Here is a 26,087-nt window from a genome sequence, read left to right as displayed (position 1 = left end):
GACCCGGCGGAGGCACTGCTTATGTTCTAATGTTCTTAAAGGAAAAAGCAATACTAGATCTGGTACTCACAAATAGGGAGAGAGTATCTCTAATGTTTGAGTGGGTGCTCACCAGGGAAGTAGAAATCATCAAATGGTTTGGTTTAACAGCTAAAGTGTAGGGCGGCCACATAAAACTCAAAAGGCCTAGATTTCAAACGTACAGACTTTAGTAAAATGGGCGAGTACCTAAAGAAAGAGCTGTTAGGATGGAAAGACATAAGAGAAGTGGAAAAACAGTGGTCTAAGCTGAAAGGAGCAATAAAAATGGCTACTGATCTTTATGTGAAGAAAATAAATAAAAACAAGAGAAAAAGAAAATCGATATGGTTCTCCAAACTAGTGGCGGAGAAAATACAGGCATAAGAGCTGGCGTTCGTGAAATATTTAAAAACTCAAGAAGAGTACAGAAAGGACTACCATATGAAACTGAAAGAAGCCAAGAGAGAAATATGTCTGGCAAAAGAACAAGCGTAAGAGCAAATGGTTAAAAATGTGAAAAAGGGAGACAAAATTTTTTTTTAGATATATTAGTGAAAGGAGGAATATGAAAAATGGAATTGCGAGACTATGAATCGATATGTGGAGAGTGATGAGGAAAAAGCAAACATGCTAAACAAATACTTCTGTTCTGTGTTCACGGAAGAAAATCCTGTAGAAGGACCGAGATTGTTACACACAAGAATGGAGTACATACTGTGCCACGCATGGAAGAAAGTGTTTACGAACAACTTGAAAAATTGAAGGTGGACAAAGCAATGGGACCAGTCGGGATCCATCCCATGATATTGAGGGAGCTCCGAGAGGTTCTGGCGGGTCTTATTAAAGATTTGTTCAACAAATCCTTGGAGGCAGAAGTGGTTCCTGGGGATTGGAGAAGAGCAGATGTGGTCCCTATTCACAAAAATGGTTGCAGAGATGAAGCGGGAAACTACAGGTCACGCTTAAATAATGGAAGCGTTGCTGAAAGAAAGAATAGTGAAATTCCTAGAATCTAATGGATTACAGGATCTGAGGCAATATGGTTTTACTAAAATTAAATCGTTCCAAACTAATCTGATTTAATTTTTTGATTAGGTGACCAGAGAATTGAATCAAGGACATATGCTAGTTGTAACTTACTTAGGATTTCAGCAAAAACCTTTGACACAGTTCCTCATAGGTGGCTCTTGAACAAACTTAGTGGACTGAAGTTAGGACCCAAAATGGTAAACTAGATAAGAAACTGGTTGATGGGCAGATGCCAGAGGGTGATGGTGAATGGAATTCGCTCGGAGAAAGGAAACGTGAGTAGTGGAGTTCCTCAAGGATCGATGCAGGGGCCGATCCTGTTCAATATGTTTGTAAGCGACATTGCCGAAGGGTTAGAAGGATTGCCTTTTTACAGATGATACCAAGATTTGTAACAGAGTAGACACCAAGGAGGGAATGGAAAACATGAAAAAGGATCTGCAAAAGTTAGAGGAATGTTCTAATATCTGGTAACTAAAATTCAATACAAAGAAGTGCAGAGTAATGCATTTGAGGATTAGAAACCAGAAGGAGCTTTATGTGCTGTTGGAGTGATCGTGTCTGAAGATCTAAAGGCAAAGAAGCAGTGTGACAAGGCGGTGGCTGTTGCCAGAAAGATGCTAGGCTGTATAGAGAGAAGCATACCCAGTAGAAGAAAGTTGTTGATGCTCCTGTACAGGTCGTTGGTGAGGCCCTACTTGGAATATTGTGTTCAGTTTTGGAGACTGTATCTGGCAAAGGACATAAGAAGATTTAAAGCGGTCCAGAGAAAGGCAACGAAAATGGTAGGAGGTTTGCATCAAAAAATGTATGAGGAGAGACTGGAAGCCCTGAATATGTATACCCTAGACTAGAGGAAAGGAGGAACAGGGGAGATAAGATTCAGACAAATACTTGAAAGGCATTAACATTGAACAAAATCTTTTCCAGAGAATAGAAAATGGTAAAATCAGACGGCATAATTTGAGGTTGAGGGGTGTTAGACTCAAGAGTAATGTTAGGAAATTCTTCTTTGCAGAGAGGGTGGTTGATGCCTCGAATGTGCTCCTAAGCGAGGTGGTGGAGAGGAAAATGGTGACAGAGTTCAAAAAAGCATGGGATGAACACAGAGGATCTCTAATCAGAAAATAATGAGTATACATTAAAGAACTAAGGCCAGTACTTAGCAAATTTGCATGGTCTGTGTCCCGTATATGGCCATTCAGTTCAGGATGCGATGAGTGTTTCGACGGGCTGGAGTGAGCTTTGATGGAGACTCCAGTAGATGGAACCTAATTATAGTACAGGGCAGAGCTCTGGGTTTCTGGCCTAGAAATATCTAAGAAAAAGGACAATTTAAATTAAATCATTAATTTATTGAGTGTACGTTTGGGCAGACTGGAGGGACCATTCGGGTCTTTATCTGCCATCATTTACTATGTTCCCACTAAATTTGAATTTATTATTGAAAAAAAATAAAGTGCCTACTGTACCTGAATGTTAACTTGTTTTGAGTTACTACTGAAAAGGTGTGAGCTAAAAATCCAATTCCAAAGTCATGCTGAAATGTCTCATGTGGAATAAATAAAATATAGCTCTAATGAATATTACTGTAAACAAATCCTGTAGGCATTTACCACGTAGGTCTAATTTTGGACACTGTATCCACTTTTTCACTGATAAGTCTTCTGTCAGTCATACTGAGAAAAAGATGCTTCAGTACCAGGAACAGGATAGTATTGTAGACATACAATTCCAGAACCTACTCTACAGTTCCATCATGGAGCACTTCCAAGAATGAAACCCCTATGGTTCCATACCTGAAACTGCATTCCAGCAGTGACATCAGAGCCTGCAAGGCATTACTGGACTCCATTTCAAACGATACATTATACATAAATAAAATAATTCATTTTTTAAATGGATACTTAGAATTTTCAACTTCCTATGGTAATTACAGGGTCCCTCTACAGCAACATTCATGAGAAAATGAACAGCAGTTTTGCTCAAATACAACACTAAAAAAAAAATGTTTTCATACACTCATTTTTACCATTTAATAGGCAGCACAGAATTACATAATAGATGCACAAAGATATGAACTAAAATATATAATTGGTCAGCAATCCCTGTAATATGTATTCACCATAGCTGATATTTATACGTAGGGGTGGAGAGTTCCTGGAAAGCAGGGTGTTCAGGCAACTACTACTGGCTCAGGAGAATCCACCATCACTATGGCGGTGGGAAGAAAACAGGAACTGCTGATGGAAGTAGCGACTTGTGACCTGTCACAGGCAGTGAAAAGAAGCTAGATGGGAGAGAAAAGTAAAAATGAAACAAAGAAAGCTATTTGGCAAAATATATTTTTACTCCAAAAGAATTGGTATAGTTTTCCTTTTTAATCCCAGCACAAAGATGACAGCTGCACTATTAGTTCAATTATTAAATAAAGGGGTTTCAGTACGGGCTCAATTATCCCTTCGAATGACCAGAAGCCCCAGACAGGTATTCATAGGTGACTAGCACCAGACCCAAAGGTCTAAATAAACCCTGCCCTGTACATCATGGTCATTCGTAGGGATAATTGAGCCTGTACTGAAACCCCTTTATTTAATAATTGAACTAGTAGTGCAGCTGTCATCTTTGTGCTGGGATTAAAAAGGAAAATTATACCAATTCTTTTGGAGTAGAGTTTTCAGACTATTGGTATTCATAGTTTTTGAAATATATTTTTGCCTCGGTGTGTAAAATTTTGGCTGGCACTCAAGTTTCTTAAATTTTTTTCCATCCCCGTTATATATCTATACAAATTTCACAAATGCCTGTTTAATAACATATACACACAGTGTATATTTAGTTTCAGTAATGTTTTGAAGTCTGTTTTGTATAAAGGTGAACACGAGGTCTATAATTCTAAGTTGGATAGTATTACTATTTCATTCATTCTCTTTTCTCCACATATTCTTCCAGACGTAACAACCACTTATTCCAGTACTCTGAGCACAAGTCCAAGTCCATGAAATGAGGATGGGCAGGGGAGCCATCTTTGTAAGCAATCACAATAAGTCCACAATCAACCTGAAAAGAAACAATAAAAATATGGTAGTCCAGCATGCAATGCTGTGTGGGAAAGTACCAGGTACAAATTACTACTACTATTAATTAATTCTATAGTGCTACCAGATGCATGCAGTGCTACACAGAGTCACAAAGAAGAAGAAAACAGTCCCTACCTGAAAGAGCTTACAATCTAAACTGTCAAGACATGCAAATAGGGGATGTCGTGGATAGAGTTAAGAGGACCGGTTAATCAGCTGGCTGGGTTGGAGGGCAGAGGAGTTTGATTAAGGATTGAAGGCTATTTCAAAAAGGTGGGTTTTCAGTCTGCTTTTAAACAAGGGAAGGGGCTTGACGGTCAAACTCGGGTAATTTATGTATATGTTCCATTTTAGAATCTGCAAACTCAGCTAGCACACCCAAAATGGTCTGATTTATCAAGGTTTTTATCCATAGAGAATGGAAAACAAACTCTAGTGAATCAGTCCCTGTTTGCCATTAATGAGATTTCTTATCAATAAGGATAGAACAATTTTTTGGGGAACACACTAGATTTGGTTCTTATTTTGATATTAGAGGTTCTGAGATGTCATATGCACATTTCATCAAATTTTTATCTCTATTCTCCAGTAATTAGAATCATTCTCCAGTAATTAGAATCATTAGAATCATTAGTAGATCTGAAATTTCTGCAAAATACTTTTGATTTATTGATCGATTTACCATTATTTGGACATAGCAACATAGATTTTACCCATTAAATATCAAAACAGTTGATTTGGAGGATGTTTGCCTTTATTTTGATAAGGGGATTAAGAGGATAAAGTAAGACCATTACATAATTGATTATTATTTGGCAGCACTGATGGAAGTTTATCTGTTGAGACTATGGGCCAGATTCCCTAAGTGCACCGATCGTGTTCCGACCAGTTTACAAGCATTCCCTGACCCGATTCCGATCTGATCATGCAAATGAGGGGAAACGGCATGCAAAGTAGGAAGGGCCTCGATTCACTAAAGAGAAGAAGGAACACTGATTGGGCTGGCCGTTCCAAGCTGAAGCGACTGCTGAGGACCAGTCACTCACAGTCCTTGCCGACTGCTCTTCTCTCTGCCGCCCTGAAATCCCAGCCCTGCAACCCTGAAAATAAAATATCTCCCTTGTGCAAAAAGCGCCCAGCTGTCTGCCTCTCTGCCGTCCTGCCTCTCTGCGAGCCCATGTTTTTAACCCGTGGTTTTAACGGCATTGTTCCAGTCTGATAAATGATTCTCATGGGGCCAGTGAGTGCAGCCACCCCTCCTTTTGTTTTGAAATCAAGCTTTGCAAACGCATGCGCGGATCGCAACTCCAGGAAGAGAGGATGGTCTGCGCATGCGTCTGGATCGCTATGCAGAGATCTGTGGGATCGCTTGTGGGCGTGTGTCCGTTCAGAGCATTTGCATGGGGACTTTTTAGTGAATCAGTTGCCCGGCAAAAGTCGCCCGGCAAAACTCGACCACAGATCGCCCAAAAAAAGGAGTTTAGTGAATCTAGCCCTATGTGCGGTCAACAAGTCTCTTCAGGAGGGCTGCTTTCCTATGTCCTTACACCAAGTAGTGCTAGGCAAGGAATTAGATCCTGGCAGCTAGTAGAAAGCATCCCATTTATGGCTAAACAGTGGGAAGCAGCAGAGGCTATTCAATTGCTATGGACTACTGGATAACACACAGTTAGATACTGGTAGTTGCTAAAGTAAAGGAACTGTAGGTGGTGGTGTTATCTGACCTGATAATCCATTTTTAGACAAGGGTGGGGAAAACTTGGCAAGTTAGATGTAAAGCCTTGATAAAGAAAGCTAAAAAATAATATGAAGGGAAACTTGCTGAAGAGGCAAAATTAGTAACAATTTTTTTAAGTTACATTAGAGCCTGTTTAGGTGTGCGCGACACACAAATATTAGATTGATTGATTAGCAGAAAACCTGTGAGGGAATCCGTGGGACTATTGGATGGATCAAGGAGCAAAAAGGGGCGTTTAGGGAGGATAAGGCCATAACAGAGAGACTGAATGAATTCTTTGCATCAGTCTTTATGGATCTACCTCAACCAGATTTTTAAGGGTGATGCGGCGGAACTGAAAGAAATCTCAGTGAACCTGAAAGATGTATTAAGCCAAATTGACAAGTTAAGAGAGTGATAAATCACCTGGACTGGATGGTACACATCCCAGGGTACTGAAAGAAATCAAACATGAAATTGCTGATTTGCTGTTAGTGATTTGTAACCTGTCACTAAAATTGTCTATAGTACCTGAAGATTGGAGGGTGGTCAATGTTACACTGATTTTTGCAAAGGGTTCCAGGGGAGATCTGGGAAATTACAGATCGGTAAGCCTGACTTCAGTGCTGATATAATTTCTTTATAATGTCGCTGGGGTACTAATAGTTAAATATTAGTGGAAGTCAGAAAAATATTAGAGTTCAAACAAAAGAACTGTCTTCTCATTCAAATTGGTAACCAAACTTCAGGATTGCAACCGTCACGTTTGAAAGTCACTCAGAGGTATAGAGTTCTTCAAGAAGAGAGTTGCGCCCTCTAGTGATGAACCAAAGTATATTTTTCAGTCGTTGCAACTTTATTAGTGCTGGTTACGCTCCAAGTTTGATTACAAAAGTAAATAAATAAATAAATAAATGTCTTTACAGTCTTTCAAACACTTGTATGAAAATACTTTGTTTTTTCTTATCTTTACAAATCTTTTCAAATGAACATCGCTCTGTGAGAAAATTGAGAGCAGCTTGATAATTCAGTTTATAACAGGTTCGGGGTCCTCTCCTGCAGAGTTGGCATCTGCACCAGAAAAGACATCAGTGTGGAAGCAGTCTGCGGTGCTCACTGTCTGGGCATGGGAGACCTCAATGTTGAGGCCTGCCTCAGAGGAGACATGATCCCTGGTGTGTCAAACACTTACTATATGTTGAGGAGGTAGACATCTTGGAAGACACTATGCAAAAACTGAAGAAATTGAAGAGAATTGGAGAAAGTATCGTACCTTGTGGAACACTACAGGTGAGGACATGGCTCTTACAAACTCTAGAACAGCGGTCTCAAACACGCGGCCCACGGGCCGCATACGGTCCCCCAGGGACTATTTTGTGGCCCACGATCTGTCCTTTGCTTCTCTTCCCGTCTCACTGCCCTCCCCCAAGCCACCGCAATCGGGGAACAGGCCAGCGCCGGGGTCTTAGCTCTCCCTGCTTATCTTTCCCAGCTCAGAGCCGACCAATTCTCGCCTTCCTCCTCGTCAGGGAGGAAGTTCCGCGCCAGCCATTCGCTCCCTGGCTGGCCTGGAACTTCCTCTCTGACATTAGAATTGACGTCAGGTGGCGAGAATTGGTCGGCCCGCACTGGGGAAGATAAGCAGGGAGAGCTAAGACTTCGGTGCTAGCCTGATCCCCGATTGCGGCGGTGGAGGCCTGTTCCCCAATGATGGTGGCTTGGGGGAGGGCAGGGAGAAATAAAGAAAGAAAGGGGGGGACAGGGAGACAGAAAGAAAGAAGGGAGACGGGACAGAAAGGACATGGAGAGAGAAAGACAGAAAGAAAGGGTGGGCATGGAGAAAGAAAAAAAGAAAGAAAGGGGGCACAGAGAGAGAGAGAAAGACAGACATATAGAAAGAAAGGGGGCATGGAGAGAGAGAGAAGAAAGAAAGAAGGGGGCAGGGTGAAATAAATAAAAAGTTGAGGGAGGGAAGGAGACAGATGCCAGACCAGGGGAAAGGAAGGAAGGAGGGAGGGAGGGAGAGAAAGGAAAGAAAGAGATGTCGGACCATGGAAATAGGGACGGAAGAAGAGAGACATAGAAGGGAAGGGAAGACATGGAAACGTAGATTTTGAAAAGAAAGCAGAAAAATCGAATATTAAGTTAATGCCAAAGATGGATGCAAGGCAGAAAGTGAAGACGGAGAGAAAAACAGTCAAAGGACAAAAGGCCCTGGAAACATAGTTAAAAGCACAGAAAAATAAAGTCACCAGCCAACAAAGATAGGGAAAATGATTTTATTTTCAATATAGTGATTGAAATGTGTCAGTTTTGAGAAAGGATAGATATTAAACTTTAAGTGTGAGGGCTGAAGAAAAAATAGGGTAGTTGGAGGGCCGCAGAAAAAATAGTTAATGACAATTTTGCATAAGGTAAAACTCTTTAACTGTTAAAGGAATGATTTATAAACTATAAAGAGTTTTACCTCATGCAAAGTTGTCATTTCTTTAATAAGACATTAACTATTTTTTCTGTGGCCCTCCAAGTACTTACAAATCCAAAATGTGGCCCCACTAAGGGTTTGAGTTTGAGACCACTGCTCTAGAATAATGTGATCAACAACAACACACTCCTGATTTGCCAAACAAATCCTAAACTAGAAAAAACAAGAAAGGCAACCAAGTCACATCAAGGTCTGCGTGGGGGAAGCTCAAAGTGCCAAACTTGGCTCACAACTTACAAGCCAAATACAGTGTAACATGTCAAAAAGCATGTCACACTGTATAATGTTGTAGGGCGCTCTCAGTGTGAACCCTCAGTGATAGAAGCTCAGCTCCGACACTTCACTTCTGGGTCAAGGCAATAAGCCTTTGTATTTGGCTTGTAAGTTGTGAGCCAAGTTTGGCACTTTGAGCTTCCCCCACGCAGACCTTGATGTGACTTGGTTGCCTTCCTTGTTTTTTCTAGAATAATGTGAGACTGTAAAAGTGCATCCTGAGAAAAAAGAGGAAAACCAGTCCCAGACTGTCCCTGAGACACGGATTTCAGTAAGACAAGAAAGGAGATGATGGTCGACCAAATCAAAAGCTGCAGACGTCTAATGATTCAAAGAGGGTCATTTTATTGGCATCAAAATTGTCATAAAGTTCACTTACAAGAATAATAAGAACAGTTTCTGTGCTGTGAGCTGTCTGAAAACTAGCTTGGACAGAGTGTATGACTAGCAATTGATCAATATGGGAAATGAATTGATAAAAGACAAATTTTCCTAATATTTTTAAGAGAGAATTAAAATTGGAAACTGGGCGATAATTGTCTGGTACAGTAGGATCCAGTAGACTTTTTCAAGATTGGAGTGATGATTGTTTTTTTTCCAATTGGAAGGAACGCTGCCTAGAATTAAACTCTTTGATTAAAGAATTAATAGTTGGAACTTTTGTGAAGATGATTTTAGCAAATGGGCTGGCAGTATATCAAAGCTGCAGAGTGTTGGTTTCATTTGCTTCAAAATAAGAGAGAGGTAAGAATGTCAGAAGGTCGAATGTGGACTAACTAGAAAATCTTATTAAAGTGGCTAATGTAGTTGGGGAAATTGCATCTAGATCTGATTTTGGCAATGGTAGAGTGGACGAAATTGGAAGTAAAGAATCCCTCTGTTTGAGCATCTTAGCAGAAAAAGCTTCATCTAAGTTATCCGCAGAGGGTAAAGAAATTGAATTAGATAATGCAAGTGTTTGTCTAATGGTAACTGAAACAAAACAGAATAAGCTGGAAGCAGAACTGCTAGAAAAGCCCATCAGTTTTGAGAAGAGGCCTTTTTTTTTTTTTAATAGAGCAAAAAAGCATAAAGGACCTCAATGAACAGGGACTTGTCTTTATTGACTCAACATAAGCAGTGTTTCGGTGTACACCTGTATCAGGGGTCAGCCAATGAGCAAAATACGATTATCAAACTTCGGGGATCAGAATCAGTCCTAAAGCCAGAGTACAAAGGACAATCTTTTAGTCCTGTGGGAAAAAAGAGGACAGCACATTAGAACGGTCCATGACCGAACACTGTGACATGGAAAGAGGAGATTCCAATTTTTTTGCTCTTTCAGAACCCCAACAATAAAATGGTGGACAAAGCCTTGCTTAAAAGAGCTGCTGATAGAGGGGTTCTCCCCCAAATCTGGACTCTCAGGGTAACTGTGCTGTACTAGTCCCAGCAAGGGTATCGGCTGAATCCAAAATAAAAGCAGTATCAGGAGACAAAAGTGGCATAATATCCGTGTAGCATAATGCAATCGAGCTCTGCCATAGCTGGATGAGAGGGCTCCTGAAAAGGGACCTCTGCAACTGGCTTAGAAGAAACCTACTTGCCCCCTAACTGTTCCAATGAGCTGGGTCCGAAGAATGCACTTTCCAGAGGAGACAAAAAAAAAGTCTGGTGAAAAGTCACACCTTGTCCATTGCAGGGTCCTGCTGAGGTGCTCACACCACACCATAAGAGTCCCCAGACTCAAAATGCAGGCGTTTGGTGATAAACTTCAGAATGGCCTCTGAGTGAGATATTTTACTGAAAGGAAGGACCCATGCCGGCTCTCCAGCCCTGGAGGACCTGAAGGAGGTGAAGCCCACAGCTCCCGCACCCTCTCCTAGCATACTGTGGCACACGGTATACAGTCGCTGGTCTGGCACAAGCAATGCACACATTTGACCAATTAGGAGCTGGGGAGTCCATCCCAAATGATTTTTTATCAAATTGAGGGGTTTTGAGGCAGAAATAAAACTTTGAACAAAATATTGATTAAAATTCAAGATGGCTGCCACCAGTTAATTCGCTCCAAAAATGAAAATAATAAGAAAAATCTGAAAATAAAAAATAGCGATTTGGGGAAGTGGGAGACCTGAACCCTACCCTCAGAAACGAGTTTTAGAGAGTTTCACAGTCCACCCACAAAGTTAAAATAGGAAATAAAGGAGGTTTACTCACAGTCACTGAAGTGCCTTGCCTGTCAGTTTTTTTCACTGCAGCTGAATAGAGGAAAGGATTTTCTGCCTCAGAACAGCTCCAAAATGACCAGACTTGATTTTCAGACTGCCAGACTGTAACCTCCAAACCACAGATCCTCTCCAGGTGACTGGGGGTGGGAAATGCAGCCTGTGCCCTAAAACCCGCAGGATTTGATTTTTTTCTCAGGACACATACAGCCTGCACTTAAACCCCTGAGAAGGTCAGGAGCAAGCAAGCTTCCAGGGAAATGGACCCCAAGTCCAGAAAGAATGGCACACAGCAGGCTATGTCCACATATCCACCAAAGATTCTCAGTAAGGCAGCAGTCCGGCTCAGCGGGACTGCTTCCTTTCCTCTAACAAAGGAACACCGTAAAGGGATCTCAAGGCACTCAAGCCACCGAAAAGATGAACTTTAAGCGATAAAAACTAAGAAAAAGATGCTGAGCAAATCCAAAAAGACTTCTGCACAGATTGCTTGCAGAAAATGAAAATTACGGGGGAATTCTAACTCTCTCCCTAATGTGAGAGGAGCATGTGCTCTGATTTCTGCAACTACTGGATTGTGGGAAGGGATTGAACAATTGTAAGGATTAAGTAAAATTATTTCCCTTTTAATTATCAGTTCAGGATATAGGGAGGGGGGTATTTTTATTATTACATATATTATATAATAATGGAAGTTATGGATGGGAGGGATGGGAAAGGGGAAGGGATAAAAATTTATATAATGTACCAATGATTGTTTATAAGTGATATATTTATTGTTACTGTGAATGAATATATTTTACACTTAATGTAATTTTGAAAATGAATAAAGAATATAAAAAAAAAAAAAAAAGAACACCTGGCGTACTGAATCTGGAAGGGACATAACAGAACAGTGGATAGTTTTAAATTTTCTAGGTTTCTGAGGGATCTGAACCTGTGATATCAAAGGCACCCTGATTGTTTCATCTGAATTGGAACTAGACTAGAACTGGGTTCAGGGTTCATAAAGGCTTAATTCCCTCCCCCCTTTTACAAAACCATGCAAGAGGTTTTTAGCACCAGCCGGTGCGCTGAAAATACAAAATTTTCTGACCTAAGAAACACCCCCTTTTACAAAACTGTGAAAGAGGTTTTTAGCACCAGCCGGCACACTGATTGCTCTGCACTGCTCCGACAGTCATAGAGTTCCTATAAGGGTCGGAGCAGAGCAGAGCTTCCTGACTTCTGTAGGGCAAAAAGCCTTTCTGGCTCTACAGGCCACAGCTCTTGACGCTCGGAGAGTAATTTTTCCTGAAATTTCCATGTAACTTTTATTAAAATTAAGGCTTAAATGTATGCTTTTTACCATTTCTGACCAATTTTAAAATCATCTTGATGCAAGGAGATCTACACTGTTATTAGTTTTAGCTTCTTCCTAAACACTTGCTTCAATAATTATCCGGAATATGGATAAAAGTTCCTTTAACTTTTTTGTGCCTTTCTAGTTAATAATGTCATGCTTAACTAGCATTTTTTTATGTTCCCCCTCCCTTGATATATATTCCGTACTGCTTTGGTCTTTTTAATAATATTCCTCATGGAAACATTTTTTTAAAATTTAATTTGCTTTATTATTTTTACATTATTATTTTTCTTCTTGTCAAGATGCTCTTTATATAGTTTTGTAAAATTATAAATATAAAATAAAAAACATGACAGAGTCCCCTACAATTTAGAATTTATAAGCTTAAAACAGGGGTCTCTGAAGATTCAGAAACATGGAATATTGGAAAATCAAGGAAATAAAAAGGGGTGGAAAATACATCAATAATGTGCAATTTCCTCTAAGCCAAAATCTTCACATAAAGAAATTTCTACCATTATGTACCAGACGGAGTCTAAGGGCTCCTTTTATTAAGGTGCGCTAGCGTTTTTAGGGCGCGCTAACCACAAGCTAAACGAAAAATACTAACGCAAGCTCTATGGAGGCATTAGCATTTAGTGCATCTTAGTAAAAGGAGCCCTAAGTGATTGCAGAAATTCATGTTAAATAGAATAGCAGTTTTTCCACCCACGAGTGTTGAGAAAATGTGACGATGCATTCTTCAACTCAAGGTACTCTTACCTGAAAATTATAATTGTTGTCATGGTTTATGGCACCAATGTATGCAGCAACTTGCAATGGGTTATCAAATGTATCCCTTAATGATGGCTTTTGTTTCTCCGAGGTCTTCCAGTCAATCACACACAACTTATCTCTGCATATAAACAGAAGAGATTTTTATTTTGTTTTAACAAAATTATAGAATATGCTACAAAATAAGAAATATTTTTTTTAAGATCTACAATTTTTGGTTGCTCTCTCAAGTTTTGTTGATTTTTCCCTTTGTTGGTCAAAGAGAAGAAATAAATCAAGAAAAATGTAGCAGACATATCTAGAAAGGTAGGGTAGGATCAATCCTTTGATGGGCCCTAGGCACACAAATACACAGGGCCCCCTGGTCCTGCCCCTTGCCCATTTCTATTAATTTATTTACCTGTTTGCTTATTTATTTCTTTATTTCCACATGATTTATTTATTTATTTTTTAAATTCAAACAAACAACCAGTGTACATATTTGTGGAACAACTCCTAAAATAAAGTCTGAAGGCTCAGAACCCTCTTGCCCAGGTAAAGAGCTGGGACTGATCCCTGTGTTCCACTGAATTGTTGCGATGCTTTTATGACATAGGCGTCTTTAAAACTAGACTGTAAAGTCTTTAGAAAGCTTTAATACTGCCTGCACCCCACATGCACGAATGCCTTCCAGCCTGACACCGGCTTGTGAGATCGTCAGTTCTATGCCCAAGTGAAGAAGCCAACCAGGGGAGGTGGGTGGGATGTGAGAATATTTGACAATTGTCCCTGGATAACACCTGTTATGCGAGTAAGGAGTTGGCAATGTTTCCAGAATTGTGGAGGTTAAAAGGGGAGTACTTCAGGGTTCTGCTCTTTCTGCAATCCTGTTTAATATTTATATGTCTACTTTGGGGGTGAAATTTCAGGAAATGGGAGTGCAATATCGAATATACGCCAATGATATATATATTTTATTTCCGGTGAGCGATGCACCCACTGCTGAGCGATGTTTGCAATGATATATGGAAATGATTGTGGGGTGGATGGATGATCTGAAATTAAATGTTAATAAAACAGAGGTGATAGTGGTAAAAAGTCAAAGGGATAACTTTGAATTAGAAAGTGTCGATGTCATGGGTGAGAAACTGTTGGTTAAAAAAGAGATGACAGTATTGGGAGTATGTTTAGATAGTTGTTCGACTATGGAAAACCAAATAGAAAGGAGAAAAACTCAGAAACAAAAGTCTAGTTGACTGAAGATTAAGTTCTGGAAGGGGCTGTGAGAGCTCTGGAATGTAAAGAGAAGAGAGTCACAGCAGGAAAATAGAGGAGAAGCATTTGCTCTCACGATATATGCTGGAAAGAAAACAAAGGGGATTCAGTTGAGACGTGAGATAAAAACATGAAATGCTCCCATTAAGGTAGTTAGGGTATATCCAGAAAGAAATGTAATACCATGGAAGCGAACTCCAGAGTGACCAGATAGCTTGGAAAAATAGTTATGAGAGTAGAAAAGAATCAGACATGAAAGGCAAAACCTTTGGGATGGGAAAATATGTATCATATGTATGTACCAGAAGTGATCTGGAACTTGAAACTTGGGCGTTTGGTTCCAATAGCAGGACTGTATGTCTAAGCGAAGCTGCAGAAATGGAAAGAGGCACAAAAAGCCCCAAGTGGGTGACTTGTATATGGTCACAGGGGAAGTACAGAGCTTGAACTCGCAACCCAAGGTGCCAAGGCTGGAGTTCCAACCAGTGCACCATACTATTGTCACGTGCTTTGCAAGTGGATGTTCCTTCTTTATACCAGTTCCTGTCTACGATTGTGGAGATGATGCGGTATACAAACTTAAGGTTTAATTTCGTTTAGTTAGAAGCGAGAGAAAGGCCCCAAAGAATGGAGGTGGCTATGAAGAAAAAGAAAAGGGAGAATAACCTCACAATCAGAAGGAAAATGTAAAAGGCTACCAGGAGAAGGGCTCGAACTCCTGTGAGCACATCTCCATTGGAAGTTAAATCCAACGCTGAACCAGTTTGCCATCCTAAAGGCTTTGGTGAAGCGAGAAGGTGGGTATGCCCCAAAGCAGAAGATATAGAAAAAAATGAGTAATCAATACCTGCAGTATCTCATCCTTACCTATACGCAGCCACACAGTCTACCATGCCCCTGTACTGCAAAACCTCGTGCTGAACTGCACTCTCCAGCACCTTCACTCTGCTGATGTTTTCCAGCACATGCTGCACACTTGCCACGTAGCCAGACACTTCCGCACTTTCTTCCTCCATCACAGGCTCTTCTGGTGACATAAAGAAAGCTTCCAAACTTGCATGGAAGAGTTTTCCTTTTGAAAAAATATCTAGGAAAAGACAGGAAAAAAATCTCCTAAGGGCTCATGGATCACACATACAGCCAGGTCCAGGATGGCAGTAAAACTCCCAAAGAACATGAGGCAGCAGAATATCAGCTCAATTCAAGAGCACATATTTATTCCATATTGCTCATTTCCTGAAGAAAAGCGAAGTGCAAACTACATTAGATTTTAGTTTCCTCAGGCTGACCTGGTAGTTCAGTAGCAGGGCTATGAATTGTTATACCTAGAGTGCTGAATTTAATCCAGGCTCAAGTCTTTTAATCCCAGGGTTTGCAGGGCAGAGAATGCTATAGGTGTTAAGAACTCCAGTGAGGAAAAAAGCAGTCATATAACATTACCACCTAGAGTAGAGTTCCTCAATGCAAGGCCCAGGTGCCAATGGCAGCCAAAGACCTCTAGGGTGGCCACCATTGTCTGTTTTATTCTGTTATTCTGCCTCTCTGTTCAGGCTAAGGACAGAAAGGGGAAAGTGCATGAGTGTTGGGGGGGGGGGGGGAAGAGAGCCACATGCTTGAAGGACAAGGTACTTCTCAATGACAAAAGACTGCAAAAATGCTCATAATCTTGAGAACACCTTCCCCCATAGAGTCTGAAGGTGGGCTCGTGGGGATGGATGCCATTGACACACACTTGTCAGCAGTGTTGTAGCCCCATATGAGAAGATATTTTGGTAGGTCTTTTTTAGTTCATTAGAATCCAAAGAGGCCCCAGCTTAAAAATTAATGAACATCATTGACCTAGAGACTGAATTCAGGACCCACAATTGTAGAGGTCTAGATTGAGCCTAGATGCATGGCTCCTGGTAGAGAACCACTGCTGCAATGACTGAACTAAGAAAAGTGGGGCATAGTATAAAAACCTGGTTGGGGTTTTTTTTTTTTTTTTTTGGGAGGGGGAGTATGAGTTTAGGAGGGTATATTAAAACTCATGGCACCATATACCCTGGTTCCAGCCAAGCCAGAAGCTAAAAAAAAAACAAAACCCAAAACAGAGGAAACTTCCAGGTTCAAAAAAAATCCCCCCCCACTAAAAAAAATCTCATTCTAAGGTTCCTATATTTGCTCTTAATTTGGTATAGATGCATGCACTCTTTTTAATAAATCTGTTTTTCTGAAGAGTGGTCTTCCTTGGTAAAAAAAAAAAAAAAAAAGTTAAACCCATAGGACAGCCACAAAATTCAATACAAGTTTGGATCCAAATTTACAATAGACTGGGCCATAAGATCTGCTCAGCAGAAAATAATTAAACGAGGGTGTCGGTTTATATTTGAGTCTACACTTGAGTACTTCTCTAATTAGTTTAAAAAAATATAAAAATTTAAACCTACCGGGAGTCTGGCTGTGGGGAATGGAATCGCGGGTCTGAGGCAGGCAGCTGATTCCTCCCGTGGTGTCCGCAGCGGTTGTCCATGCTATTTGCAAGTCGCCGGGAGGGAGGAGTGAGGAGTCAACGGCACATCTGGATTACAATCATCCCTGCCTTCGGTCCTGGTCAATCGGCTGCAGGGGTCTTCCCTCTTGCCAAGTCACTATAGGCTCTGCCAGTCTTGATCCCGTCCCCCCCTTTGAAGTTACTTCCTGATTTTGAGCAGGATTGAGACCCGTAGAGCCTATAGCAATTTGGCAAGAGGGAAGGCCCCCATGGCGTCTGGCTTCATCACTGCCAGTGAGTTTAGCAGGACCAGGACCGAAGGCAGGGCTGATCGCAATCCAGATGCACCACTGACTCCTCACTCTCCCCTCCTCTCGGCAAACAGCATGAACGACTGTTGCAGCTGCCACTGGGAGGAATCAGCAGCCTGCCTTGTATGTTGGGCCTGTCCTGGACCTGTGACTCCATCTCCCACAGCTAGAGCCCCAGGTAGGTAGTGTTGGAAGTAGCAAAGGGAAAAGGTAATGGGGGAGAGATCCTGTATGGAGGTGGAGGGAGAGAGAGAGATGAGGTGTTGAAGGAAAGAGGATATGCTGAATCGAGGGGGCAAGTCAGTAAATACTGGTTAGAAGAGTGAAAATAAATGGGGAAAGAGAAAGAAAGAAAATGCTGAAAGGGGAGAGAGAGGGAAGAGTTAGCAAAAAAACTGGAGAATAATAGGATGAGGAAGATGAAAAGCTGTAAATAGATGCAGATAAGAGATGCAGAAAAATAAATGGAGGAAAACTGAAAGTAAAAGGTTAAAGTCAGAGATGGATAAAGGAGAGACGAGGCAGATAATTTTCTTTATAGGGTCTTCAGTCTAAGAAAAGACAGAAGAAAGCAGAAACTGGAAGCTAGGGTAAACATGACTAAAATGGCAAGACCACACAGATAGAAAAAAATAATAATTTTATTTTTAATTTCATGAACAGAAAATGCAGTTTTACTGTAAATTTACACTGCTTTCTTTTTATTTTCCAAAGTGTAAAATGCTGTTTCTCTTTCTCTGATGTTGAACTGGCTTCTTGAGTTTTAAGTTTGATTTTTGTCTACCTTTATTTAAGTTTGTGGTTGCTTGTAGTTGTGTTTTCCTATGTAGGGGCCTTGTTGTGAATGTTAGCTTTGGGATCACAGATATTTGTATTATGTTTAGTGACTCATGAGATAGCTGATGGGGAGGGAGGGTGAGCAGTCTTTATAGATTGACTCAAATATAAACCGAGGTTAGAAATTTAGGTTATCATGGTGAGCCAACCTTTTTTCCCCTTTTTTTGAAGGAAAAAAAGGATACCTCAGCTTATATTCAGATCGGTTTATATTCGAGTATATAGGGTAAATTCTAATCTGGTTTTAGTTTTATATAACTAGAGTGGATTACAATAATTAAAACAAGATTTTTCTCCATAATTTGGAGACTGGTATCCACCATTATCATCATTTTTCTCTCCTTATGGATGCATTAACCCACTCTTGGAGCAGTTTGCTGTCTTGATAATTCCAGAGCCAACTGGTATTTTAGGAAACTTATTTAATACACATGATGAGATCTATTTGCATAGACTAGAGAGCCAGTAATGCCAATTTCTCTCATTCATATTCATTGGTGATACCTTGAAAAAGTCATTTGACTCTGGGGTCACCAGTAAAGGTCTGGGAGTCCCAACCTAAGCTTAGCAGGAGCCAAGAAAGCAAGCAGCCCTACAGAGAAACATCAGGTGCCTGTCTGGGCCTTCCAGATTACATTATATCATGCCATTTCTTTATTTTTGCAATTAACACAAATGTGTAAAAGAAAGTAGGTCAAGTAATCGCCATCATTTTTTTTCTCTTCCTTTTTCTTCTAATTTGTTTCACCTTGGCCTTTTCTTTAAATTGAAACTGTGAACATCCATCAAATATTACACTTGAAAATTCCCTCCATCGCAGGAAATAAGCAAGAAAGAAAACATGCAGAGAAAGAAATGAAATAAACAGTGGAATACAAAAACCCATATTGCTTCATCTTGACTATTAATTTCCACAGCCATGTTAAAACAACCCTGCCACCCTGCAGGTACAGTAGCTATGATCAAAGCCTGGCAGCCTCAGAACAATTTAACATTCCTCCTCTTCCCAAGGCATAAACACATCAGTCTCTATGCCATCCCACACTTGATGAATCACAGACATGACGCCTTGGGCATATATATCCTTAAAGACAATGTGTATTTAAATAAACAAGTTTTGTTTTCCAAAATGCATATGTTTGACAGCTTGACACCAGAAGAATGCATTAAAAGAAAACATTAGACTCTGTCAAACATTTTATATTCTTTCCTAACTCCCATGGCTCAGTCAATGCAGCAGCAGCAGCTTAGCATGGGACCATGTACTAGGAGTCCTCCTGGAATCTGGAATCATGGGTCCTGAAGCCTATTATGTATGTATTGGCATAGTGTAGTGCCTCGCAAACTTTCTTGAGCCGCGGTACACTAAAGGTAGTGGCAGTAGCTTGAGGCACCTGCAAGTGCGCGGATATCGCTGTGATGACATCATATGCATGCGTGACATCATCATGTCGATGTCCATGTGTGTGTGAAGGCCCTCCAGGCGGGCCCTCAAATGCCAGTCGGGGGGAGGGGGGGGGCCAGAAGGGAATAGGGCCAAAGAGGATAGGTGCTGGCACCCACTGATTGCCTACAAGACATGCCTCTCGCCACAAGAGGCACGTCCTGTAGACAATCAGCTGGTGCCAGCACCTCTCCTCCTCCCCAGTGTACCGTGGCACACCTGAAATCTCAGGAGGCACACTAGTGTGCCTTGGCACACCGTTTGAGATACACTTGCATAGTGCAATCATTGGGACTCCCTTCCCTGGGGTCTGTGAATGCTGAAGTAAATCAAAAAAGTGGAAGAACTGACCTAACCCAGCAGTGCACAGGAAGCAGGTCTAGACAGTAACAGGAGCAGAGCAAAACTTGAAAAAAATATGAATTTGTGAAATAATTCTTAGAAGACAGAATCAAGTTATCTTTCTGTAGTTTTAATCAGCACATTCTCTCTTGAGCTTTCACTATAGTAACATAGCAGATGACAGCAGATAAAGGCCAACTATAAATGTGAGACACTCTGTCAGTTGGGGTAAACCCCAGACAATGCTTTTCCTATCTATTAATTTACTTTTACCAGGTCCTCATAATATGAATGCAGCCAAAAACTTTACAGGCATTCAGGCTTCATTGTTCCATATTTTCCGTTTTGCAATAATTTAGATAAGCATTTCTTCTTACAAATGCTTTTTATCTTCATTCTTCATGTTTCAAAATATGCACAAAAAAGTCAAAGAAATTATCTTAAACCCAGATGTCAAGCAATCTCCTGACATGATCATGTTTCAAATTCTGTGTCAGGGATGGCTCCTATACTGGCATAAGCCACGTTCATTTGTTCAGATAGTCATTCAAAAAATAATGGTAGTTTGAAATATGAACGATGAAGATTAAAAGTGTTTGTAAGGAGAGGCTTATCTAAATTATCATAAAATAGAAAATATGGATCTTTGAAGAATTATAGTGCTGAATATGCCTCTAAACTTTTGGCTGGATGCACATTCCGGGGACCTGGTAAAAATAAATTAATAAACAGGAAAAGCAGAGTCTAGGTTTGATTGGCTGACAAATAAAGAGCTGCATGGTCCATCCAGTCTGCCTATATTCTTAGTATTGTATATATGATAACAAATGCATATTTGATCTTGAGCTGCTCTTGCCATTTTCAGGGCACAGAGCAGCCTGGAACTGGCTTAATTTTCAGCTACTGGATTTGCTGTTGAAGCCCGCTGCAGCCCATCCAGATGTATTGTCATAATCAGGACACAGACTGTAGAAGTCAGCCTGGCATTAGCCTTACTTTCTAACTATTGGATTTGATGTTTAAGCACAGTTAAGTTGTTTTGGTTCCATTCTCTTCCCATTTATTATTTTAAAATTACTTTCCATTTTAATCGAGCCATGCTGCCGAGCCGCACAAGCTAAATGCCAAGCTGCATGTTCTAATCCTATGGGTGGCTTGGCATTTAGATCATGCTTCTCAGCAGCACAGCTTGATAAAAGGGAGGGTTATTAGGTAGGAATTATGTGTGTTTATCCCATCATACTTGATTAAGGGCTCCTTTTACTAAGGTGTGCTACGCACCAAAAACTAACGCCAGCTCAATGGAGGCGTTAGCGTATAGCATGAGCGCTAAAACCACTAGCAGAGCTTAGTAAAAGGAGCGCTAAGTATCTTAATAGTTAATGTAGCAACCTGAGAACCAGGGAACTGGGTTCAATTCCCACTGCAGCTCCTTGTGACTCTAAGCAACTTAACCTTCCATCACCCCAGGTACATGATAAGAATTCGATATATAATATTAAACTGTTTGATTATAAACTACAGAAAGGCAGTATATCAAATCTTATTCCCTTTCCCATTAATACCTACCAGCAGTGTATGCTATAAAACCCTCTTCTCCCAGTTCCATTATCATTTTCTGCTTCCATCTCTCCAGGTAAAAAGCCTGTTCCATAGGCATGGTCTTCTGAAGAATACCAGTCACACTGGGTACTTTAGCATTTGTTCGGCTCCTCGCAGATAAACTGATTTTAAGTGGAATCATAGGATCAGTTTTCTCAGTTGACAAAATTGTCTTATCTGGCTTTACTAAGGGTATCCAGTTTTGAGGCATTTTGGCGTTACCACTGGCAGGCAGCTTTGATTTAAGCATTTTTCCATATAAAAATTGGTCTTCTTGAAGCAGATGTTCTGGCGCCTGTGCTCCAACTTTGGAAGAAGTGACTGAGCGGACCAAATCTGTGTATTTTTCTTGATTGACGCTTTCATAGCCATTGGTTTTTTTCTTTTTGCTGTTAAAACAGCAGGAGGTAGAGAAGAAAAGCTGTTCTTTGTGCAAAACATTTGTCCAAAAAATGTTTAACGTTCCATATCTTTTATTTAGCAGCTGAAATGGTTTCATGCCCAGCAGAAGCATTTATAGTTTATGTCAGCTTTGTTTCATTTACCTAATATAGAAGAGACAAGCATTATCATTGCTTCAGTGGCTTATTACAGCAAAATGTTATTGAGTTTATACCTCAGTATGAAATGCAAGGACTTCTCCTCATTTCCCACCCCCCTTTTACTAAACCGCGATAGCCGAACTGTTCCCGACGCTCATAGGAACTCTATGAACATCAGAAGCAGCACGGAGCATTCAGTGCAGCTCCCTGTGCTAATAACGGCTATCGTCGTTTAGTAAAAAGGGGGGAGGGGAGGGTTGTGATTTGGCAAGGTTTGTATATCAAGTTGAAATGGAGGATTAGCCTACTAGTCATAGCAGCAAGCTGAGAACCTACAGTTGAGTAAAAGACCTTAGCCCATTGTTCCTTTGCAAATTGATGTACACAGAATCAACCCCTTACCTCTTAAATGCTAAGTTTATATATCTGCACAAGGAGCTAAGTGTGAGGAAGGAGGGGCAAGCAGTAAAAATGAAAGTGAAACCTTAGGAGCAGAATATTTCACAAGTTTTGGGAACCCACGTCCTCCAAAAATGAGGATTCCTATTGAGGGAGTAAGGGGATTGACTCCCAGTCCTTCCAGCTTCTCACCCACTGGACCTCCAGTTCATGATGCTGAACTGCTGGGGGTGGGTGGGTTGGGTGGAAGGAGTTAACCACGCTCTCTGAGGAAACACCCTCATGCGAGGCAGCCAGTGTGACCCCAAGGGGGAAGATGAGCCCCAAAAGCCCATATAAGCCTCAAACATAAGTCTGATAAAATCAGAGGTAAATTCCGGAACAGCTGAGTTAACCTCCAGGGACTCCCCTTGTCTCCTCATGAGCCCAGAAACTTCATTGCACCTGCACTTTGCAGATGACACTGAGTCACTGTCCGAGGGCTCCAGGGACAGGGTTTTCCCCCCAATCTGAGCCACCTGCATCTCCACAACCCGAGGGACAAGAGGGGGCTATACTCAGCCAACTAGCCACCCCCCCCCCATATACCCTGCGGCACGTGGAACAAGGATGTTCCTCAGATGTCCATCCAGTGCAACTCTGGCATGAATCATGGGTAAAACTGTCTGTGGAGTTCATATTTATTGATTTTAATCAAAATTAAGGTGTTTCTGATGCAAATAGAGGCTTTTAAAATCAGGATGGAAAATCCAATATGGACACCACAGCTGCATGAAGGTGCCAAAATGGCCCGATGGAAAGCAACAAAAGCTCAAAAAAAAAATTAGAAATGGTTTTTTTGGAGGTGGGGGAACCTGAAAACAAGACCCCCCTCTAATGTGCCCCATAGACTACAATGGGCAGTACTTACTGTGCTGCTGTGCTTGCTTCAGCTTAAACAGGAATTAGAAGATTGTGGAGACTTACTGCCTCAGACAAGCATACAAAATATCCTCCAGGTGCTTGTTTATTCTGGCTGACATTCAGACTGTGTTAGAGCCTAAAGACGCAGACCCCCACAATTCCTCACATCTTTATGGGGGGGATGCAGTTGACATGCGATTAAAGTCCCAGGGACTTTATTGGATGCCAAATAGCCTGCGCTCAAGCTCCAGTACCAAAAGCTCTGCTGCAAGGGGAACAGTCCTCGAACCACAAAAGTGTTAAGAACATAAGAAGTTGCCTCCACTGGGTCAGACCAGAGGTCCATCGCGCCCAGCAGTCCGCTCCCGCGGCGGCCCATCAGGTCCATGACCTGTAAGGTGATCCTTGTCTAAAACCCTTTATTCCCCTTTATGTTTCTATCTATACCCTTTCATAATCCTATCTCTACCTCTATCTGTATCCCTCAATCCCCGCATCCTTCAGGAATTTATCCAGTCCTTCTTTAAAACCCCGTAGTGTACTCTGTCCTATCACAACCTCCGGAAGCGGGGAGGATGACTAGGTAGGTGCCCTGAAACAGAGTGTCCTTCCCAGCTACAGACGTCTGACACTGAGGGTCTGTGTCTACATCAAGGCAGAGCTGACCCAGGCAACCTGGATACCTCTGTAGCATCAAAAAGCCTTTGAAAGTGGATAATAAAAACCTGAAAATAATAAACTGAAAATAGAGCATATCAGAAAGACACCTTCATAAGAACATAAGAATTACCACTGCTGGGCAAGACTAGTGGCCCATCATGCCCAGCAGTCTGCTCCCGCAGCGGCCCTTAGGTCAAAGACCAGTGCCCTAACTGAGTCTAGCCTTACCTGCATACGTTCTGGTTCAGCAGGAACTTGTCTAACTTTGCCTCCGGAAGAGCGTTCCAGTTTTCTACCATTTTCTGGGTGAAGAAGAACTTCCTTACGTTTGTACGGAATCTATCCCCTTTTAACTTTAGAGAGTGCTCTCTCGTTCTCTCTACCATGTCTTTATCTACTAAGTCTATTCCCTTCATTATCTTGAATGTTTGTTTCGAACATGTCCCCTCTCAGTCTCCACTTTTCAAGGGAGAATAGGCCCAGCTTTTCTAATCTCTCACTATATGGAAAACTCCTCCAGCTCCTTTACCATCTTAGTCGCTCTTCTCTGGTCCCTTTTGAGTAGTACCATGTCCTTCATGTACGGCGACCAGTGCTGGACACAGTATTCCAGGTGGGGGCGTACTATGGCCCGGTACAGCGGCATGACAACCTTCTCCCATCTATTTGTGATCCCCTTCTTAATCATTCCCAGCATTCTGTTCACCCTTTTCGCTGCTGCCGCGCATTGCGCGGACGGCTTCATTGACTCCCAAGTCTCTTTCCTGGGGGATCTCTCCGAGTACTGCACCGGACATCCTGTATTTGTGTATAAGATTTTTGTTACCGACATACATCACCTTACACTTATCCACGTTAAACCTTATTTGTCATGTCGCGGCTCATTTCTTGAGCATGGTTATGTCACATTGCAGGTCTTCGCAATCCCCCTCCATCTTTACTACTCTGAATAACTTCATATCGTCTGCAAATTTAATCACCTTGCTTGTTGTACCAATTTCCAGGACGTTTCTAAATATGTTGAAGAGCACGGGTCCAAGCACTGAACCCTGAGGTACTCCATTCATGACGCTTTTCCAGTCTGAGTATTGTCCATTTACCCCCACTCTCTGTTTCCTATCTGCCAGCCAGTTTTTAATCCACATGAGTATTTCACCCTCGATTCCATAGCTCGCAATTTTTCAAAGTAGTCGTTCATGCGGGACCTTGTTGAACACCTTCTGAAAATCCAGATATACAATGTCGACTGGGTCGCCCTTGTCTATCTGCCTGTTTACTCCCTCGAAGAAGTGCAGCAAATTCATCAAGCAAGATCTTCCTTTGCTGAAGCTGTGCTGGCTGGTCCTCATCAGATTGTGCCCGTCAAGGTGATCAATGATGCGGTCCTTTATCAGCACCTTTAACATCTTTCCCGGTACCAAGGTCAGACTCACTGGTCTGTACTTTCCCGGATTTCCCCTCGAACTTTTCTTGAAGATCAGTGTAACATTCACCACTTTCCAGTCTTCCAGAATCCTTCTTGATTTGATCGACAGATTGGCTATTAGTTGAAGCAGTTCAGCTGTAACCCCTTTCAGTTCCTTGATTACCCTCGGATGGATGCCATCCAGTCCCGGGGATTTATCGTTTTTAAGCCTATCAATCTGCCTGCATACCTCTTCTAGACTGACCGTCAACCCTGTCAGTTTCCTGTCTTCGTTTCCTGTATATAGCCTGTCGGCTTCCGGTATGTTGTGTATATCCTCTTCGGTAAATAGACGCAAAAAATGTGTTCAGTTTGTCGGCGATGGCTTTGTCCTCCTATAGCACTCCCTCTATTCCATGGTCATCCAATGGCCCCACCGCTTCCTGCCCCTGTCATTTCCCCTTAATATAATGAAAGAACGGCTTGAAGTTTTTTGCCTCCTTGGCTATTTTTTCCTCGTAGTCTCTTTTGGCCCCTCTTACCGCTTTATGGCACCTGCTTTGATGTTTGTGCTTTATCCAGTTTTCGTCTGTTTTTGACCTTTTCCATTACTTAAATGAAGTCTTCTTGTCTATGATCGCTTCCTTCACCACTACAGTGAGCCACGCCAGTTACTTGTTCTTTTTCCTCTTGGATCCCTTGTTGATATGCGGTATATATAGATTTTGCGCCTTGGTGACTGTGTCCTTAAAAAGAGACCATGCTTGCTCTAGCATTTTTACAGTGCTTATCCTCTTCTTAATCTTCTTCCCCACCATGAGTCTCAACCCTTCGTAATTCCTTTTCGGAAGTTCAGTGCTGTGGCTGTCGTTCTGGATCAATGTTTTGCCCCCGTGTCCAGGTTGAAGTGGATTATATTGTGATCACTGCTTCCCAGCGTCCCTTCTACACCTTGTGCCGGTCCTCGTAGTCCATTTAGAATTA

At 41.5% G+C, this 26,087-nt stretch overlaps 1 protein-coding gene across 3 annotated transcripts in view; it reads right to left on the bottom strand.

Moving 5' to 3' along the window:
- Positions 1 to 3,665: 3,665 nt before the first annotated feature.
- MGME1 (mitochondrial genome maintenance exonuclease 1) overlaps positions 3,666 to 26,087 on the bottom strand; it is a 31,094-nt gene continuing 8,672 nt past the window's right edge. For all 3 annotated transcript variants that reach the window (XM_033936048.1, XM_033936049.1, XM_033936050.1), the window contains exons 2-5: positions 21,162 to 21,739; positions 15,053 to 15,272; positions 12,920 to 13,052; positions 3,666 to 4,110 (exon numbers count right to left, since the gene is read on the bottom strand). In XM_033936048.1, the coding sequence (XP_033791939.1) occupies positions 3,973 to 4,110; positions 12,920 to 13,052; positions 15,053 to 15,272; positions 21,162 to 21,708 (1,038 nt within the window). In that variant the 5' untranslated portion in view covers positions 21,709 to 21,739 and the 3' untranslated portion in view covers positions 3,666 to 3,972. The remainder of the gene's footprint in view (positions 4,111 to 12,919; positions 13,053 to 15,052; positions 15,273 to 21,161; positions 21,740 to 26,087) is intronic.

The sequence above is a fragment of the Geotrypetes seraphini genome, chromosome 3 (genome assembly GCF_902459505.1).
Source record: "Geotrypetes seraphini chromosome 3, aGeoSer1.1, whole genome shotgun sequence".
In the NCBI taxonomy this organism is placed as follows: domain Eukaryota; kingdom Metazoa; phylum Chordata; class Amphibia; order Gymnophiona; family Dermophiidae; genus Geotrypetes; species Geotrypetes seraphini.
Note: the sequence above shows the minus strand (reverse complement) of the source record. Positions and strands in the feature narration are given on the sequence as shown.